We start from the raw sequence: 19,780 nt of genomic DNA on the forward strand, positions 1-19,780 counted from the left end.
CCTCACGGGCAGCATGAAATTACTTCAACCATTTGTGCCACAGCAGCTGTTCCTTGTGCTCAGACCAGGCAGGCCAGCAGTCACTCCCCACAAACATCAGTGAGCTATGGGTGCCCAGGTCCCTGTTGTTGATTCACCCATTTTCCTTCCTTGGATAAGTTTTGCTAGGTCCCAACCTCTGCATCACTGAAGACTGAGGGCTCGTTTCCACTATCGCGAACCTGCATGCGTCCAACGCATGCAGATTCGCACATGTAATGCAAGTGGGTGGGCCTGTTTCCACTGTAGCGTTGCTGAGGTGCGTTTTTTTCAGCGGTGAAAAAACGCACAAAAGAGCCACAGAATTCGCCTGCGAGTGGAATGCATGCGAATCGCCACTAATTTAATAGGGAATTAGTCTGCGGCTATGGTATGCGAATTTTCATGCGAATTCGCATAGGTACCAATGTAACTTCAAACAGGCATTGACATGGTTAAATTCGCATATACCCTCACCTATGCGAATTTGCATGCGAATTCTTGGTAAAAAACGCGAAAAAATTCTCATCCGCATGCTATTTCATGCTATTTCATCAGCGGTGGAATCCAGGCGATTCTGTACCGCAATAGTGGAAACGAGCCCTAAATAAAGCCATGAAGTTCAAAGATGTTTACTTCTTGGAAGAAAGCAATGAACTTGGACAATGTAATAAAAAGCATAGATGTCATCTTGCCCCTAAGGGCCCGTTTCCACTATCATAAATTTGCATTTGTTTTCTGCACGCAGATTCGCACAACCAATACAACTTAGCTCGTTTCCACTTGTCAGGAAAACAGAGTGTTTTTCTGTGCAGGAAAAATCTGCACAGCAGAGCCATCAGATACGCATACAATGTAATTAATAGGAAATCGTATGCTTTTTCACTATGCAAATTTTCCATGCGAATTGGCGTACGTTTTCGCTTAAAATCAATGTAAAAGCAGGCACTGACATGGTTCATTACGCATACTTACCAAAAAACGTGAAACCGTATGCTATTTCGTGGTAAAATTTGCAGTAAAATTCTCATGTGAATTTGTTTTCGCGTTTTCTGCAACCAATTTGCACCGCACAAGTGGAAACGGGCCCTAAGGGTTCATCTAGTCAAAGCCATGGTTTTCCCAGTAGCAATTTATGGTTGTGAGAGTTGCACCTTCAGGAAGGCTGAGCACTAAAGAATCAACACCTTCAAATTGTGGTGCTGGAGAAGGCATTTAGACTTTGGGAGAGTCCTTTGAACTGCAACATGATCCAAACAATCAATGTTTAACCACTTCAGCCTACAGGGTTGAGAATTTATTTTACATCTGAGCAACTTTCACCTCCCATTCATTTGCCAATAACTATCACTACTCATCACAATGAATTGATCTATAGCTTGTTTTTTCCGCCACCAATTAGGCTTTCTGTGGGTGGTACATTTTGCTAAGAGCCACTTTACTGCAAATGCATTTTAACAGGAAGAATAAGAAAAAAAAACGGAAAAAAATAATCTCTCAGTTTTCAGCCATTATAGCTTTAAAGTAATACATGCCTCCATAATTAAAACTCACGTGTTGTATTTGCCCATATGTCCCGGGTATTACACCGTTAAAATTATGTCTCTATCACAATGTATGGCGCCAATATTTTATTTGGAAATAAAGGTGCATTTTTTCAATTTGCGTCCATCACTATTTAGAACCCCATAATTTAATTAATCATATTGATATACTCCTTAGACATGAATATTTTAAAAGTTTAGACCCTTAGGTAACTATTTATGTTTTTTTTTATTATTGTAATTTTTTATTTTATATATTTTATTAAAACTTGTATGTGGGTATTTTTTGGTGTGGGAGGTAAACAGGGGATTTTACATGTTTAAAAATGTATTAATTCAACAGTGCTTTTTGGTGTAGTTTGCTATTTGGCCACAAGATGGCCACAGTCAAAAAGTCCTGGGAGCGATCGAGCTCGCTCCCAGGAAGAAGATAGAAGCAGGGGAACTTTTTGATCTCAGAAAAGCCGCAGCGTCTGAAGAGACGCTGTCGGCTTTTCTCCGGGGGGGTCCGATCAGTGAAAGGGATTTATAATCCCTTTCATTGATCGCTGGGCTAACGGCCCCCAGTGGGTGCGCGCACAGGGGGGCCCGCGGGAGCACGCGGGAGTGCGCGCATCCTAACTGGACGAAAATTTTCGTCCAGTTAGGCTGAAGTGGTTAAAGAAATTAATGCGCCTGCATCCCCGCTTGAGTGACGGAGCGGAGCTCTGCCAACAGTATGCCAGCGGCGATCTTCGCTGGCAGACTGTATAGAAAACTAACCGCTGTGTATGTTGTACAGCGCTGCAGTCTACTGCAGCGCTGTACTGGGGACAGCCCTGTCATTTGGGTATCCCGTGGAGCAGCTCTCTAAGCGATCACGTCTCACAAGCTGATGCCTATGAAAGGATTGCCCTGATTGGACCTCGGGGAGAGGGAGGGGTCTGCAGCATTGATCAGATTCCACCAACAGAAAGCACTGCTGGTGGCAACAAAAGGAGGAAAAATTCATTTGTGCGTGAAGTTGTATGGCTCTGCAGCGAGCTGCTAAAGCTGCAGAGCATTGAATTGTAAAAAACAGCCTGGTCACTAGGGGGGTGTAAGCCTGTGGCTAAAGGGCATTTTATCAATAAGATGTGCAAAATATCAACTAGGAGAAAACTTAGGGGTAAAGTGACTGGATCAGGACCATAATGAGAAGCCCAGACTCATTAGAGAAGACCCCGATGTTAGGAAAGATCGGGGGCAAAAGGAGGAAGGGGGAAAGCAGAGAATGAGATGGATAGGTAGTATCATGAGAGCAACAAACATGAGCTTGGACAAAAGTCGAGAGGTAGTAGAGGATAGAGGGGCCTGGCTTGCTGTGATCCATGGGGGTAGCAAAGTGTTGTACATAACTGAAGAGAGACTGAACACACACAACTGCATATGAAGAACACTGCATAAAACCTGCTTTTGATGATGCTTTGACCCATTCCCCATAGTCATCACAACTTGGTGATTGAAGGTGATGCTTTGGAAGCAGGAAATGACCAACGGATCACTTGCTTGCTTATATGTCCCACTCCTTGATAGGTGACATGGTTATCAGTTAACCAATGTTATTCACTTTACCTTCCTGCATGTTGTTAAAAAAGTTATGGCTAATCATTGCAGTTCTATGGCTGAACAAGGGCTTTCATGTTCCAAATCTTATAATATATGGAACTTGGCCATTGTTAAACTACAAACATGTGTAACCAAAGAATAATTTTGACTAGGCATCAGGATAGTAGCATTTTCCTTGAAGGGGAACTTCAGCCCAAACAAACATACTGTCAATATGTTACATTTATTATTATTATTTATTTATAAAGTGCCAACATATTCCGTGTTATTATTATTAGTTATTATATTGCCTATCTATTTTAATTAACATATTTTAGCCATCCTGTTTTAAAAGATAAGGCAAATGTTTGTGATTTCATGGGAGCAGCCAACTTTTTGGTTGAAAAGCAGTGACCGGGAGCATGAGACACAGTTCCAACTGTCCTGTGTGCTGATCCCCCATCCCAGCTGTGCTCACTAGGCTTCAAATCTCAAAATCAAAAGAAAAAAAAAAAAAAAAAAAAAAAAAGGCCCCGAAACAGGAGAATAACATAATCAGAAATCCCATCATGCTTTTTACAGCATCAGGGGGAAAATGCCCGGACAGTTTTCTTCTGTGCAGCTAAAAATGAGGTTTTGATAAGAAAAACCAAGTTCTGATGTTGTGAAACGGTTAAAGAAACACCAAGCTTTTTCAGTGCCGAGTAGATTTTTAGTCTGGAGGTTCACTTTGAAGCACACCCGAGGCAAAAATAAACTAATGAAATAAAAGATTGTATCTATCTTCCTTCTCCTAAAAATGACTTTTTAAGATATTCCAGAGTTTTATTTTATGTATAAATATACTTTTAACTATTGTTTTTGCTCAATGACACATTCATTGAATTATGCCAGAGCTAAAATCTATGAACTATTAACCCTTTTTATCTCTTTCCTGCTCTGATGTCATCTTTTTTGCTAAGGAAGTTTTTTATAGTTGGAATTTCTTATCAGTGAGGGTCACACTGTAGTCACTTCCTGTCAGGAAGTCAGGACTGAGTCAGCCACTTACATATCTGATATTTTACCCTTTCAGGCAGAGAAAGAAAAAAAAGGAACACAGCAAAGTTTTTTATGTGCTAGGCACTATACATACATGTCTATATCATCATGTCGCCTCGGGTATCCTTTGAGTACAGGAGTGGTTATAGCAATAGAAGTCTAACATACAGCATATTACTTGAGACCACGCAGTGCATAATTAGCCAGCACAAATAAACCTGCAGGAAAACTGTGCTGGACAATGGGTCTCCCAAATACGCTGTTAAAGATGAATTGTAGGGAAAATAACGTAATTAATAAAATTGCTTTTTCGTACAATTTTAATTAATACGTTTGTCAGTGATTGCCCATTGTAAAACCATTCCTCATCCAGATTTACATTTTAAAATTTATCACAGATGGTGACATATTTACTGCTGGCAAGGTGCATCACTGCAGAAGGTTTGTTGTGTGTTCATAGACAAACAGAAAAAACACTGGGACCAGGGCCCGTAGCTAAACAGCCTAGCAGGGGGATAACAATAGACCCTGCAAGGGATGCAGCCGCAGGGGGGCCCAGAAGCAGCAGGGGCCCCATGGGGGGAGAAGTTAATTTTCCTTTTCCTGAGAGACTGAAAACTGAGGGTACAGAGAAGGGGGAAAAACAAAACAAAAACAAACCAAAAAAAAAAAAACTTTATGCACAATCGTTCTGACTGCATCTGCTCAGCCACTGATAAGGAATCATACAGAGTTTTGTAGACAGTCCCTATTCAGTGTGCAGCAGACTTGTGTACAGCGCCCAGCCCGCAGCCCCTCCAACCCTGCCCAAGTGCTGTGTACTGTAGTGATGCTGGAAGAGTCTGCAGAGACAGTACTTCTCTATCAGAAATGGACAGAGTGAGTGTAATAAGCTGAAGCTGGGAGCACACTCATCTGTCAGTTTTCTGCACACCACGTGTGTCTGTATGTGTAAAAAACATGCATGTTGTAATATAGAAACGAATGTAATTGCTAGAGAAAATTCTTGCAGCGCTTCACTGCTTTTAGTTTTTATCTGCATGGGGAAAACACATTAAAGTGTGCACTAGCCAATTGAATAACATTGGTACTCCATGCAGAAAGCAAGAGGGGGGCATCCAAAGTTTTGCAGGGGTGGTCCAGTAATTTTTTAGTTACGCCCCTGCAGCCTAGGCTTGACATCACCAGGAGGACGGCGTTGCATCTCTATATACAGCAATACATAGACATAAGAAGTGGTTCTGATGCTTAAACTAGGAATATTTACTGTAAAGTGGGTATTTTGAATAACGTACTGCGTATAAGTCACTAGGGTGCCTCTTTAACTACTTGCCAACTGCTCCACGCCAATTGGCGTGAGCAGTGCGGCAGCCCCAGGACGGCTCCACGCTGATTGGCGTGAACAGCTCTCTATGGGGCTAGCAGGAGACCGCACACAGGCTGCGTGTGCATCTCCTGCTTGAAAGGCAGAGCTCTGCTTGGAAGGCGGTTGCTGTCAGAGACTGTTATACAAAGATGGCCCGAACCTCCGATTTTCGGCTCGTGAACTTTTGCCAAACGTTCAATTAGCACAAACTTTCGTGAACCGCAATAAACTAAAATGGGGAGGCGAACTTTAAAAACTAGAAACACTTCTGCTGGCCACAAAAGTGATGGAAAAGATGTTTCAAGGGGTCTAACACCTGGAGAAGGGGGCACGGATGAGTGGGATAGACACCAAAAGTCCCGGGGAAAAAAAAGAATTAAAAAAAAATATTCGGGATTTGACGCAAAGCAGCGTTTTAAGGGCAGAAATCACACTGAATGCTAAGTTGCAGGCCTAAAGTGCTTTAAAACATCTTGCATGTGTATACATCAATCAGGGAGTGTAATTAGAGTACTGCTTCACACTGACACACCAAACTCACTGTGTAACGCACCGCAAACAGCTGTTTGTGTAGTGACGGCCGTGCTGGACTGGTGCGCACCATGGCGAGAGTGCAAACGATAGCGGTTTTCAAGTCCATATGGTCGCCGGGCTGTGGTACCTCAATGATAGATCAACAGTGACTGTCCAGCTGATCAAATTTGGTCTGTCCACAATGAAGCAACGACCTTATCTTTGGTGGGACGCCACCCCCCCCCCCCCCCCCGAGACACTCATATAGCCGGCGGTCATTGCTTTATTGTGATACGCAAGCCCCTTCACCGCGGCAAGGTAATGATCACGAAGGGGAATGGGCACATGTACATGCCTTTTGTTTTGTTGTTGCAGCTGCTGTGCAGCCAGAAAAATAGGCAGGCATGTACACGCACCAGAAAAAATTATAGCGACCGCTGCTAGCAGCGGCCTTAAAAACTCAGGAATACACCTGCAGTCCTGGACCCTGTTGGTGGTGGCGGAGATGGCAGTCATGCGGCCTGCAGACAGAGATGCTGTGTGGGGAGAGACTTAGTCTTGGGGCAGGCAGCTAGTAACACGGCGTGCAGGCAGAGATGCTGTGAGTGGGGACTGACTTAGTCTTCGGGTGGGCAGTAGCCCTCCGGGATCCATGCCTCATTCATTTTGATAAAGAATTATATTTAATACATTTTATGCTGTAATATATTGAAAATCTAGCAGCTGGGTGTTTGAAGGAATAGACCCCTGCCTAATCAGATTCAGAACAGAGAACAATCTTTTTGCCACATTGGGTGGGAATCGGTTAATGTGTTGCTACCTTTAGATTGAAATGCTTCACACAGCTTCCCTGTAGTCATCTGACACTGCTCTAGTTCAATTTAGATACAAGTGACTGGCTACGGTTAAACCAGATCCCCAAATGCTTCTGGGTCTCACAGCAGCTGCTCTAGCTACTACAAACCTAAAGTGGCTGCAACTTTATTTGTAATGTCCACTGACTGCAAAATGTACAAGGCAGAGAGTGGGTTTATAAACCACAGCAAAGAATACTTCCAACATCACACAGCGCCATCTGCAGGCAGAACACTCATACTAGATACAAGGAGTTCTGGTTCAACATTGACTTGCCGGGTAATCTGCAATACTAGATACAAGTTACCAGTAGTTTTGTCAAATATCCTTATTTGGTTCAAAATGCACCTTCATATGTTTACCACATGCCGCACTCCTAGTAGCTTTACTACTTTATGTATCTGCTTCAAGCCTCCTTCCCCCCTTTACATGAAGGGCAGTAGATTGACTGGTGCTGCAAATCTTACACACAGGAAACCACAGAAACTCATGAACAGAAAGTGCGTGCTAGAAGTCTAGTGACTGTTACGAATCAGCAGAACCAAAGAAACATCTGAAGGGTTTCTTAGTTTTTGTTTTTTTTTCCTTCCTCTATCTCACTTTCCAGACATCCACAAAAGGTCAAATTGAGTATTTGAGATTAAGAAAAAGAAAACCAATTTTGCCATTTAAAAAACACCACAAAACAAAACGAGAAAAAAAAAGAAAAAAAAAAAAAAAACCAAGACAAATCAATTTCCAGATCGTAAAAAATTTAAAATAAAAGCCTAGATGCTGCCTTTGCACTTACATGCTTGCTCCTTGAACCGAGGGAATTGCCTGTCACCAGTGGCTTGCTTGTGCATAGTTGTCATGCAATATCTGAAGCTGCATTAACTGACTGTACTATAGTGCTTTTCAATCCCTGTGAGTTATACTGCACCTTTACATACATTTGCATTTTCAATAAAATGCCATTGACATGAAAAAAAATTGACTCCCAACTATTGACTGAATCGAGATACAGTATGACAATTTCTGATTTAGTACATTTCTGATAAAGTTAACTACTTGGCCAGGTCCACTGGGAGTTTACTATAAAAGGGATTTTGATGTATTTAGTTTGACCAGAAGGTTGTGCAGTCAGCAAAATAGCAGTGCCATGCTTGCAAATAGCGTAGCTTGCACACAAAAGCTTTAAAAAAATAATAAATCAAGCCCTACCCATCTCTTGCAATCACATTCTCTGCTGGTGAACCTAGAGATCTCAATTCAGCTCAGCCTAGTGACTGGTAAGGCTACCAGAAGAAAATCAAAGTAAACCATTTATAACTCCTTTAGGCACTTTTTTTCTGAAGTACAGTGTGGCTAATCTGTTAGCTCAGAGAGGGAAGGAATGACTGCAATGCTGCTTTAAAATTACAATTTATAACATTATTTAGCATATACATAAGCCATTAATAAATTGGAATTAGGCTTCTCAGTCCACAGAATTAGCATAAATAAATTGAATCGGCAATGTTTTCTAACCCGGAAGGTTTGACAGTAAAAATTACTATACCCTCTGGTGAGCCTCCTGTGTACTCATCCAGCAAGGTCGGGACTTTCTCCAGTGGAGTACAATCCTTGTACTCTTGGCGCCTCTCTTCCATTGTCAAACTCAACAGCCGCTCTGCAAAAGAGAGACAAGCGTATTACTACACTTCTGTATAACAAATCACAAAATGCAATATACTTTACCTGGAGTGCATTAAAGTGTGTGAGTATACAAACTGTAACTAGGCCTGCTCCTGCCAAACATGAAATTCCTCATTTTGAGACCTTTAAGGACAACTGTAACGATAGGGATATAGAGGCTGCCATATTTATTTTCTTTTAAACAATACCAGTTGGCTGGATGTCCTGCTGATCCTCTGCCTTAAATATTTTCAGACAGACCCCGAACTAGCATGAAGTAGATAAGGTGTTCCTGATTTTATTGTAAGATATGACAAGATTAGCTCCACGCTTGTTTCTGGTGTGATGTAGACATTACTGCAGCCAAAAAGATCAACAGGGTTGCCAGGAAACTGGTTTTTTTACGGAAATAAATATTGCAGCCTCTATATCTCGTTACATTAGTGAAGGGAGGCCGGAAAATTAAAATAAATAAATAAAATGCTCACCTACATAGAGGGAAGGCTCTGGATCCAGTACAGCATTCCCAGTCCTCTCTCTAGACCAGGCATGGGCAAACTTAGCCCTCCAGCTGTTAAGGAACTACAAGTCCCACAATGCATTGCAGGAGTCTGACAGCCACAGTCATGACGCAAAGGCAAATGCATTGTGGGACTTGTAGTTCCATAACAGCTGGAGGGCAGAGTTTGCCCATGCTTGCTCTAGACCCTCATTTCACCACTGTCCCCTATTAAAATAATAAGACTAACTGGTCGTATATGCCTTTTCGGGGCTTCTCGTTGTTGTTACACTGGGCACGTGTTTGTTTAGGCTCTCGGATGCACAAGTCTTTGGAAAGCACTTGGGGGGCGCGAGTGCTTACTAAGTTTTCACAAGGTATCACAAAGATGCGTAACTTGAACAGAGGAAGACAGCGGTAGACCGAGGGCACAAAGGCACGACAGGAAAGGATCTATGGGATTAAAGGGGCTTCCCTCTCATAGGCGAGTATTTAACTTGTTTTTTTAGCACTACTTTAGATTTGCTTCAACCACTTCACATCAAGATCTTGTTTCCCACTTATGGACCAGAGCAGTTTTCACATTTTAGCCATGTCCCTATAATAGCTTTATCCCTACTTATGACACCTACATGAAAAAAAAAATATTAAAAAAAAAAAATAATAATTTACTTATTTGGTTCAGGGAACATAAAATCCCTTTCACCAATTAGTGCTGCATCAGATAGTGCCAGAGGTGCGCACAGGAGCAAGTCCAATCGTGCACAGCTAGGCTTCTGATAGAAGATGTATATCTAGGTCCTCGTGGCTTAGATGAAGTCACAGAGGACGTAGATATACTGTAGTGGTGGATAAAGTGGTTAATATAGTTATTTTTTGACAGAAGGCTCTAGTTCACTTTAACCAGCTGTCAGAGCGGTGACAGTAGATCTACGCCCCTCCAGGGGCATAGATATACATACATACTTTGCTGCAATCGCATGCATTCTCGTTGTCACCCGTGAAAAAAAAAAATTACTCTGTGTGTACTGTTCACAGTACACAGGAATAAAATGGGGCAATATCTAGTGGCCAAAAAGCAAAAAGACACCTACATAAATTAAATAAAAATCAAATCCCCCATTAACCCTTCTCATAGCTAACAACATAAAATATTATTATTATTATATTATTATTATTATTAACACTTAAAAAAAACAAAACAGCACATTTAAAAAAAATACATTAATAGTTGCCTTAGGGACTCCACAGCCCTACTTTAAACTCAGAGTAAGAATATGGGACAAAGTCTCACAAGAACCTGAACTCTAAGGTATGCAAGAAAAAAAAAAAAAAAAACACGTATATACATTTAACTTACAGGCTGCTCACAAATGGAATGAAGTCACCTCCTGGTTACTGTTATGGAAAATAAGTCTCACTATTTTTATTACTATTATTTATTGAATTTAGATAGTGCTTCAAAATAAATAAGGTTACAGACAATGAAAATAGGGATGATAGGCAAAAAAAAAAAATACGGAAGCAGCAGATTTGGGCGCATGAGACAACAAAAAGGGCGCCCCATTAACTCCCATTATAAATATCGTTTAATGGGCGCCGAACAGGGAAAAAAGGGTGCCGGAGATTATTAACGTTTTACAAACGGCGCCCGGAGATTTTTAATGTTTTATAACTGTGCTTGTGATGATTTACGTTTAGAAAATGAGCCCGTGACGAATAACGTTTATAAAAATACTAAACATATTTATCCTATTTAATTAAACCATTATTTAACATTTTAACCCTTACTGTTTGTAAAACATTATTATTCACAAAATAAAGCGATCAGTACGTAACGTAAATTGCAATATATTTTTTACAATCACTATTTGTAAAACATTTCTAAAACATTATCATCCACGCAAAAAAAATGTAAATTTTTTTATTTAATATTTTTTTTATTTATTAATGTTTGTAAAACATTATTATCCATAGGGGGTCTTAGGTTTAGGCACCACCAGGGGAGGTCTTAGGTTTAGGCACCACCAGGGGGGGTCTAGGGGTTAGGGATAGGTACAGGGAGGGTTCTGTGTGAGAGTAGGGTAAGGTATAGTTTTAGTACAATTTTAATAATACTAATCAAAAGTTAATATGAATATACTTATATTAATATTGTTATAAACAATATTTTCACATTTTATAATAATAATAATAATAATAATAATAATAATAGATAAAACAAGATTATTCATAACAATATATAATTATAATGTTTAAACAAATAATACTGTTTTTTTAACAAACGTAATTATAAGTTTCAGTTTAGAAACAGGGAAGATTAACGTTTTAAGAATTGCCGATTTCATACACATTATTTAATGATTTATAAATTGTTAAAACACTATTTGTAAACGAATTTCTACACAATACTTTTATAAACGATAATACTGCTTATCGTTTACACCACGCGCCCTTTTTTCCCGACGCCCTTTTTTGATGTACACAAAAAATACAGGTAATAAGCAGCAGGACTGTGGAGTCAGAGTTGGAGTCGAGAAGTCAGAGCAATTTTTGGGTTGGTCGGGAGTCGGAGTTGGTGGTTTCATAAACTGAGGAGTTCGATGATTTTTGTGCCCACCCTATAGCGCTGCAAGGGCTGTGGACGGGGAGTCAGAGTCAGGCCTGGAACCCACTGAAATCCGCAAACGCAAAACGCAACCGCTAGCGTTTTGCATGAGCGGTTTGCAAGCGGATTCATGCGAGTTTTTCGGTCGCGTTTTGCAACAGTGTATTTTTTTCCTCAGCGGTTGTGTAGCGTTTTGCGTTTTTATCCTGATTGGTCCTGTGAATTATTTTTAATTTTGTTACAGTGTGCTGAACCGCAAAACGCTAGCAAAACCGCTCAGTTTAGGTTTTGCTGAGCGTTTCTGCTAGCGTTTCAATACTTTACATTGAAGCGCTAACGCTCCCAAAATGCTGCAGGTCCTGCGTTTGCGTTTCTGGGAAACGCAAACGCTCCTGTGGAAGTTGCCCCATCCATTAACATCAGCTGAGCGTTTTGGCAAAACACTAGCGTATCGCAGCGCTGCCAAAATGCTCAAAAAAACGCTCTTGTGGGTTCCAGCCCTCAAGGAGTCTGAGAATTTTTTGGGTACCTGAAGTCCAAGTTTCATAAACTGAGGAGTCGGATGATTTTTGTACTGACTCCACAGCCCTGATAAGCAGAAAGGCACAGTATTCCAGATACAATGGAGTAGTAGTCCAAGCAATACAAGTTCACGTTTTCTGTAAGCAGGATGGATACACAAGGAGGGAGACGAGCATCTGAACACCCCGCTGTTGTATTCAATACTCAGTACCATTGTGGGATGCTTTTCCAAACTTTAAGATTAAAATAGAAGCTGTGTAAGAATTTTTCATTGCCTTCACCAATGTCTTATCAACAGTATTAAATAATTTACACTGGGTTATGTTAGGCCATCGCTGGAAACACAATGTGTAGATTTATGGTTAGCCTGTAGCATATAGAGAAGGCTGTTTATTCTTTGCTGTACAGGTCCTTGACATAAGGCCTATTGCCACAAGGGGTTTGTTATTAATGACACTCAAACTGCCCAAAACGTCATCTTTCCAGCTGAGGCATGCATAGCTGCCACTTTCAGAGACAAATTACAGCTCTTCCTGAATATGAAATGCAGCATTACCACTACCTGAAAATCCAGTCCCGGCATGCGAGTACCCCTGACACTGCATATTAGCTTTTTTTTCTTGCTAGAGTTAAAAAATGCAGAAAGGTATTTGCGTGAAAGTGCAACTTTGCCAAAGCTGGAATGCAGAGGAAGTCAAAAACAACGTAAACACGCATATATGTACAATAGGCGCTGGGGAAATGTCTGCTAGCAGAATGTCCATAAAATTATCAATATTCTACTATTACATAGTTACCGTCTATGGGTTGAAAATAAAGACATACGTCCATTGAGTTCAACCAGAAAATAAAGCACAACACCAGCCTGCTCCCTCTCATATCCCTGTTGTTTCAGAGGAAGGCGAACAACCCTTATGTGGTCCAGGCATGGTCAAGTTAGCCCCAAAAGGGGAAAAAAATATTTCCCGACTCCAGAAGGGAATCAGATAAAATACCTGGAACAACAACTGACAATTACCTAGTAATTACAGACATGAATATCTTTCAAAGCAAGGAAAGCATCGAAGCCCCCTTCCAACGCAGGTATATAATTTGCCATAACTACTTCCTGTGGCAATGCATTCCACATTTTATTCACTCTTACTGTAAAGAACCCTTTCCTAAATAAATGGCTAAAACGTTTTTCCTTCATGCACAGATCATGTCCATTCCATTAGTCCTTTGTAAAAGCTTAAGGACACAAATCATCCGCCAAGCTTTTATATTTCCCTCTGATGTATTTATACATGTTAATTAGATCTCCACTAAGCCGACTTTTCTCTAGACTAAATAAACCCAGTTTATCTAACCTTTCTTGGTAAGCGAGACCTTCCATCCCTCGTATCAATTTTGTTGCTCGTCTCTGCACCTGCTCTAAAACTGCAATATCTTTCCTGTAATGTGGAGCACAGAAATGAATTCCATATTCCAGATGTGGCCTTACTGGAGAATTAAACAGGGGCAATATTATGCTAGCATCGTGAGTTTTTATTTCCTTTTTAATTCATCCCAAAATTTTGTTAGCTTTAGCTGCAGTGGCTTGGCATTGAGTGCCATTATTTAACTTGTTGTCGATGAGTACTCTTAAGTCCTGCTCCAAGTTTGATGACCCCAACTGTATCCCATTTATTTGGTACGACCAAAATGCATGGCTTCACATTTTTCAACATTGAGGTCATCAATAAATAAATTAAAGAGCACTGGACCCAGTACTGACCCCTGTGGTACCCCACTGCTAACAGTCACCCATTTTGAATAATTAGTTCCAAGCAACAACTTGGATCTAAATGCTCTCAAAACTATGGAGATATTAGACTTTAGGAGATCTCCCCCCCCCCCCCCAGCACCTCCCCTTAACCATAAATGGATCCACAATAACCCAAGTAGAGTCATTCAAGTTTCTTGGGTCCACGATCTCAAACGACTTAAAATGGGACAACAACACTGCCACTATTGTCAAGAAAGCACAACAGAGAATGTACCATTTACGGCAGCTGAAAAAGTTTGGCCTACCTCAAAATCGAATGGTGCAGTTCTACACTGCAATCATCGAATCCACCATAGCATCATCTATGACTGTATGGTTCGGCTCCTGCTAAGCATTAGAAAAGGGGAGGCTGCAGCGCATCATCCGAACAGCGGAAAGGATAATTGGCTGTAGCTTACCTTCCCTGCAGGATCTTTACGCTAGCAGGTGCAGAAAGAGAGCAACCAAAATTGCCTCTGACCCCTCTCACCCAGCTCACTCCATCTTCCAGCGCATGCCTTCAGGAGTAAGATTACGGTCAATCGCTACCAAAACCTCTAGACACAGGAACAGTTTTTTTCCTCAAGCGGTAGGCATAGTTAATGCTGAACCACGTTAGAGCTGCTAGGACTGAAAGTAATCAGCACAGAACTGAAACATGAACAATTCTCACATTGCTTACTGCCACTATACTTATATTGTCCTTAACTTGTAATATTCACACTGTCTGTCCTTGCATTGTTTTTGTTTGTGTTTGTTAAGCAACTGCCAAGACAAATTCCTTGTAGGTGCAAACTTACTTGGCAAAAATAAATTGATTCTGATAAGTTCAATTGACCACAACTCTGTTTTCTGTCGATTAGCCAGTTCCCTTTCCATGCACATAGACTCTTCTCCAGTCCTTGCATCCTCAATGTTTGTGGGGAACCATGTCAAAAGGACATTGCAAAGTCCAAGTGTATCATATCAACAGAATTCCCAATACCCACATTAGCATTTACCTCAGCTGAGCATGTTTGGCTCGGTTCACATTTAATCCGTGGCTCCATTTTGGGTCCCGGACCAAAACCAGAGCCACAGATACCAATGTTAAAAATAGCAGCAGTCTTCACTCAAAAAAAAATGTATCCGTGGGCGATCAGGGGGATCCAGGTTGAAAAACTGAACGGAGGGTCCGGACTTGTCAGGACTTCATGGAGGAGTAGTGGCAGGCAATGCAAAAACGGATCTCCCTCTAGATTGCCTACTGCCTGCTCCTTCCCTCAAGGTGGAGGAAGAAGCAGGTAGGACAGGGCAGCGGGCACAGCCGCAGGGAAGGGGCGCCCCCCTTCCCTCACCTAGGTCCGCCATTCCCTGCTCCCCCTCCAGCTATTTGCGCAAATGTTCATGTATACAGTGAGTGGGGAAGCTTACCTTCCTTCCTTGCGTTCCACCGCTCGCCTTGTGACTTCCTGCAATGCTGCCCACTGAAGTATAGAGGGCGGCATTATAGAGGGCGGCATTGCAGGAAGTCACGCGGCAAGAGGTGGAACGAACGGAAGGAAGGTAAGCTTCCCCGCTCACTGCATACATTAACATTTGCGCAAATAGCTGGAGGGGGAGCAGGGAAGGAGGGACCCAGGTAAGGGAGGGGGGCCTACCCCCTCCACGCCGCTGTGCCCCATCCTAGCTGCTCCCCCCTCCAGTTCGGCGACATTAAAAACTACATCTCCCGGCAGCATGCACTAGTGGCTGGTGACGATTCTCTCCCGTTTCTTCCCTTCTACAATTTTCCAAATGGCTGTCTGTTAGGTACAGACAGCTCCAGGATGGAGATAAACAATGAACATTTCACTTGTTTTACTGCATGCTCTTTTCCTTGTCAATTGACATTCATGAGGCATTAACCTCAAAGTTCGATCATTTTCATCACGAGTCTGTTATTTTAAGCGGAACGGAAAGGTTAAAAAAAAAAAAAAAAAAAAAATTTCCCTTACCTAGGGCTTCTGCCAGCCCCTTGCAGCTTTCCTGGGCCGTGCCTGTCCTCCACAATCCCCTGATCTCCCGCTACCAGCTACTTTTGGTTGAGTCGAAGTGGCAACGGCGCCCGCGTACCTTTCTTTGCGTTCCCACCTGCATTAGTGTCCTGTGCTATTAGCGCAGGATGCTATTGCGGGTAGGAATGCAAAGAAAGATGTGTGGCTCGGGCGCGCAGGCACAGTTGCTGTCGACTTTCAAGTTGACAATATGACCGAACCGAAAGTAGCTGATGCTGAGAGAACAGAGGATCGTGGAGGATCGGCGTGGGACAGGAAGGCTGTAAGGGGCTGGCAGAAGCCCCAAGTAAGTGAAACACTTTGGTTGGTTTGTTTTTTAACCTTTCAGTTCCACTTCAAGTTTTCCACACTGTAACAGCTTTAGTGAATTGACAGTTTACCAACTACCGGTATACTGTAAAATCAGATTTCTGCTTTACTCCATGTGGCAATGCTTAGTGAATTTAAGTCATCGTCCAGAGATGAATTACAAACATCAACATTAGACTGTTTCACTTTCCCTTTAAAGATGATGATTTCCTTTCTCCTCAGCTTTCAGAGCCCCTAACCTTGCATGATGATTGCCCTGACCGCACTGGACAGCGTTTTCCTGTGTGCCTCTTAACATGCTCAAAGGAAGCTCATTTACTTTCAGTACAAGTGAACTCTGTCCATGCTGTAAGGAGTGTTGCTTTAAAATAGTATGCTACTTTCTCAAGTTCAACAGAAGTGCTGAAAATGTTTAAAACCTAGCAACAATCCCAAAAACATGAAAAAAGACGTAAGGTCACATCTGTAAACCCTGTATGTTATAATGCACATTAGTTAAGGATCTACAAGCTGCTCAAATCAAAAGCAAAGTGAAAGTAAAATGTGTTATCCCTGTGGATCAAAGCAACATGCTTATGAACTCTGCACTTTGACTGTTAAGCAATTCAGGGCGGTGTCACTCTGAAAAATCTTTGCTTACATAACACAATCACTGTAAAAATGCTTCATGCAGCACTTTAAGTGCCATTTTAAGAAAAATAGGATTACATAGGATCATGGTCAAAGGATTACAGAGCCAAAGCGCTTTTTTAATCACTGGCTGAAAAGTTTTCAGTGGGAAACAGCCCTTAGGCTAAGTTCACAGTGGGCGTTGTTTTCCCTTTTATAAAAGGGCATTTTCTAGGCTAAATTGCACCTAGGGCGTAAGTGTAAAAGTCCGCCCCCCCCCCCCCCCTTTACCGGAGGAGCCAAGTATAGGTATCAAAACAACTACTTATACTGCAGTATAGTAAAGCAACCACAAGATGTCACTGTCTGTAGAATGATGTGAAGATCTCTATGGCATTGTGATTTTCCGTATTCTTTCTGTGTTCCTCTCTGTTCTAAGTAAGCTGCATTATCTGATGGTTGTGTACGATTTATCTCGGAACGTTTCCTTCAGTAAACAGCTCTAACTTGTTATACTATGTTACAATGTGGTCATTACTCTGCACCACAATGCACCACTGTGGACACAGCCTTAGGCTAGGTTCACACAGTTGCATGCAGCGTATCCTGAGCATGCTTGGGGGTCATTTCTGCTTTCTCCAACCCACTGTAGGCTGCTGCGCCCTGAAGTTGCCAGTACGCATCCCTGCCGTGCACGCTACGCGTCATCACGCTGGCCGGCGTGATGGCATGAGAGTCCTGCACATGCGTGGTTCTCTAACTCTGAACCGCGCATGCGCAGGACTCATGCCGGCCGGCTTGATGACACGCAGCGGAGACGAAGTTGCCGATTAATGGAAGCTGCCTGCGGAACCTGGAGAGGAACCAGGACAACACCGGGGGACCTCACAGCCTACGGTGGGCTGGAGGAAACCCCAGGTAAGTAAAAATTGTGTTATTAAAAAGGTGCTCAGTGTTCTTTTAAAAAGAGGAACATTAGCAAAAATGGGGAAAAATAAAATCAATCAATGCATTGCAAAGTGAGAAGTTAAAAAATATTAGAGATCAAGAGATGACTGATATTCGCCATGCAATTTGTTCATATTGTTTGATCCACAATCAGCCTGCATGTTATCATCTTTACTACTGGCAGCCATGAGAAAAAAAAAAAAAAAAAGAAAAAAAAGCACCAATTGTCATTACCTATAACCACACCCCCTAAAAATGCAATAGGCTATATTTTTTTTTAACCACTTGAGGACCGCCCCCAGCCGATGGGCGGCAGCAAAGACCGGGCCCAAACGACCGCAATACGCCCATCGGCGGGGGCGGCATCAGCGGTGGCTGTGCGGCGATCGCGTCATCAATGACGCGATCCGCCGCCGGCAATAGGCTCCGCCCACCCTGCTCGGAAACCCGCCGGCCAATTAGCAGCGCCGGCGGGTTTCAAATGCGGCGATCCGGCCAGAGGAGTATAATACACTTTGTTATTGTAACAAAGTGTATTATACTGGCTGCCTCCTCCGCTGATGGTCACTCGTCGTGCGACCATCAGAGAGGACGGCAGCGATCAGGATAAGTGTAGCAAAACACTCTTTGCCCCACACAGGCCACCCGATCACCCACCCCAGCCCTCAGAACCCCCCCTGACCACCCCAGCACACCAGTATCTGCACCCCACCACACACCTAAAAACCCATCAATCACTCCCTGTCACCATCTAGGGACGCTATCCCCTAGGTTAGGTCCCTAACTGCCCCCTAGGGTCCCCTGATCACCCCCCCTACCCTCAGATCCCCCCCAGACCCCCCTCCCAGACCACCCCCCTGTATGCTGTATACAGCTATATAGCTGCCTTACCCACTGATCACCTGTCTATCACCCCTTGTCACCACCACCCATCAGCGCAGACCCTAAACTGTCCCTTGAGGGCACCTGATCACCCACCCAGACCCTCAGATTGCCCTCAGACCCCCCCCCCCCCCCCCTCCTGATAACCTCCCCAGTGCATTGTTTACATCTATTCTCCCCTGTAATCCCTCACTGATCTCCTATCGTCACCCATGTGTCTGCCACCCACCAGATCAGGACCCAGTCTGCCCCGTGCGGGCACCTAATCAACCCCCCACACCCTTAGATCGCCCTCAGATCCCCCCCCCCCCCCCAATCACCTTGCCAGTGCATTGTATTTGATTGTGCTGCAATTGTATTTGATTGTGCGGACATTCAATTTCATTGTGCTGTAATTGTATTTGATTGTCCCGTGATTGGCTTTGATTGTCCCGTGATCGGCTTGATTGCCCTGTGATTGGCCTGTGATTTTCTTTGATTGGCCTGTGATCGGCTTTGATTGTGTCGTGATTGGTTTGATTGCCCTGTGATTGTTTCTGATTGCCTCCGATTACCCACTCGTCACCACCCCCCTGTCACTATCCAAGTGATCTAAAAACAGTGAAAACTGTCACTTTTTTAGTATCACTAGTGTTAGCAGTTAGGCCAGTTAGCTAGGCCCCTTTGTAAGTGTCAGTTAGTGCTCAGCCCACTGCACCACAGTCACTAATTAGCGTCATCACTGTCGCTAATCAACATTAGTACTATATAGTATCTGTAAGTGATCATTACTGATCGCAGTCAGATCTATTAGGGTCACTAGGATCCACAAAAAAAAAAAAAAAAAAGCAGTGTTTGCCCGATCAGGCCTGATCGTTCGCCTGCACTTGCGTTCAGCCCGCCCCACCGCAGTGACAGAATTTTTTTTTTTCTGGATCACTGCAAAACACACTGTACAATAGCTGTGGCACTAAACATCAGTTTTGATTTTTTTATCAAAACTCAGTGACCACAGTTTTCTACCTCTCAAATACTCCCTTTTG

At 42.7% G+C, this 19,780-nt stretch overlaps 1 protein-coding gene across 5 annotated transcripts in view; it reads right to left on the minus strand.

Moving 5' to 3' along the window:
* Positions 1-19,780, minus strand: part of MACROD2 (mono-ADP ribosylhydrolase 2) — a 3,010,403-nt gene that overhangs the window by 2,948,283 nt on the left and 42,340 nt on the right. For all 5 annotated transcript variants that reach the window (XM_068232461.1, XM_068232460.1, XM_068232457.1 and 2 more), the window contains exon 2: positions 8,444-8,554. In XM_068232461.1, the coding sequence (XP_068088562.1) occupies positions 8,444-8,554 (111 nt within the window). The remainder of the gene's footprint in view (positions 1-8,443; positions 8,555-19,780) is intronic.

The sequence above is a fragment of the Hyperolius riggenbachi genome, chromosome 4, assembly GCF_040937935.1.
Source record: "Hyperolius riggenbachi isolate aHypRig1 chromosome 4, aHypRig1.pri, whole genome shotgun sequence".
NCBI classification, from domain to species: Eukaryota; Metazoa; Chordata; class Amphibia; order Anura; family Hyperoliidae; genus Hyperolius; species Hyperolius riggenbachi.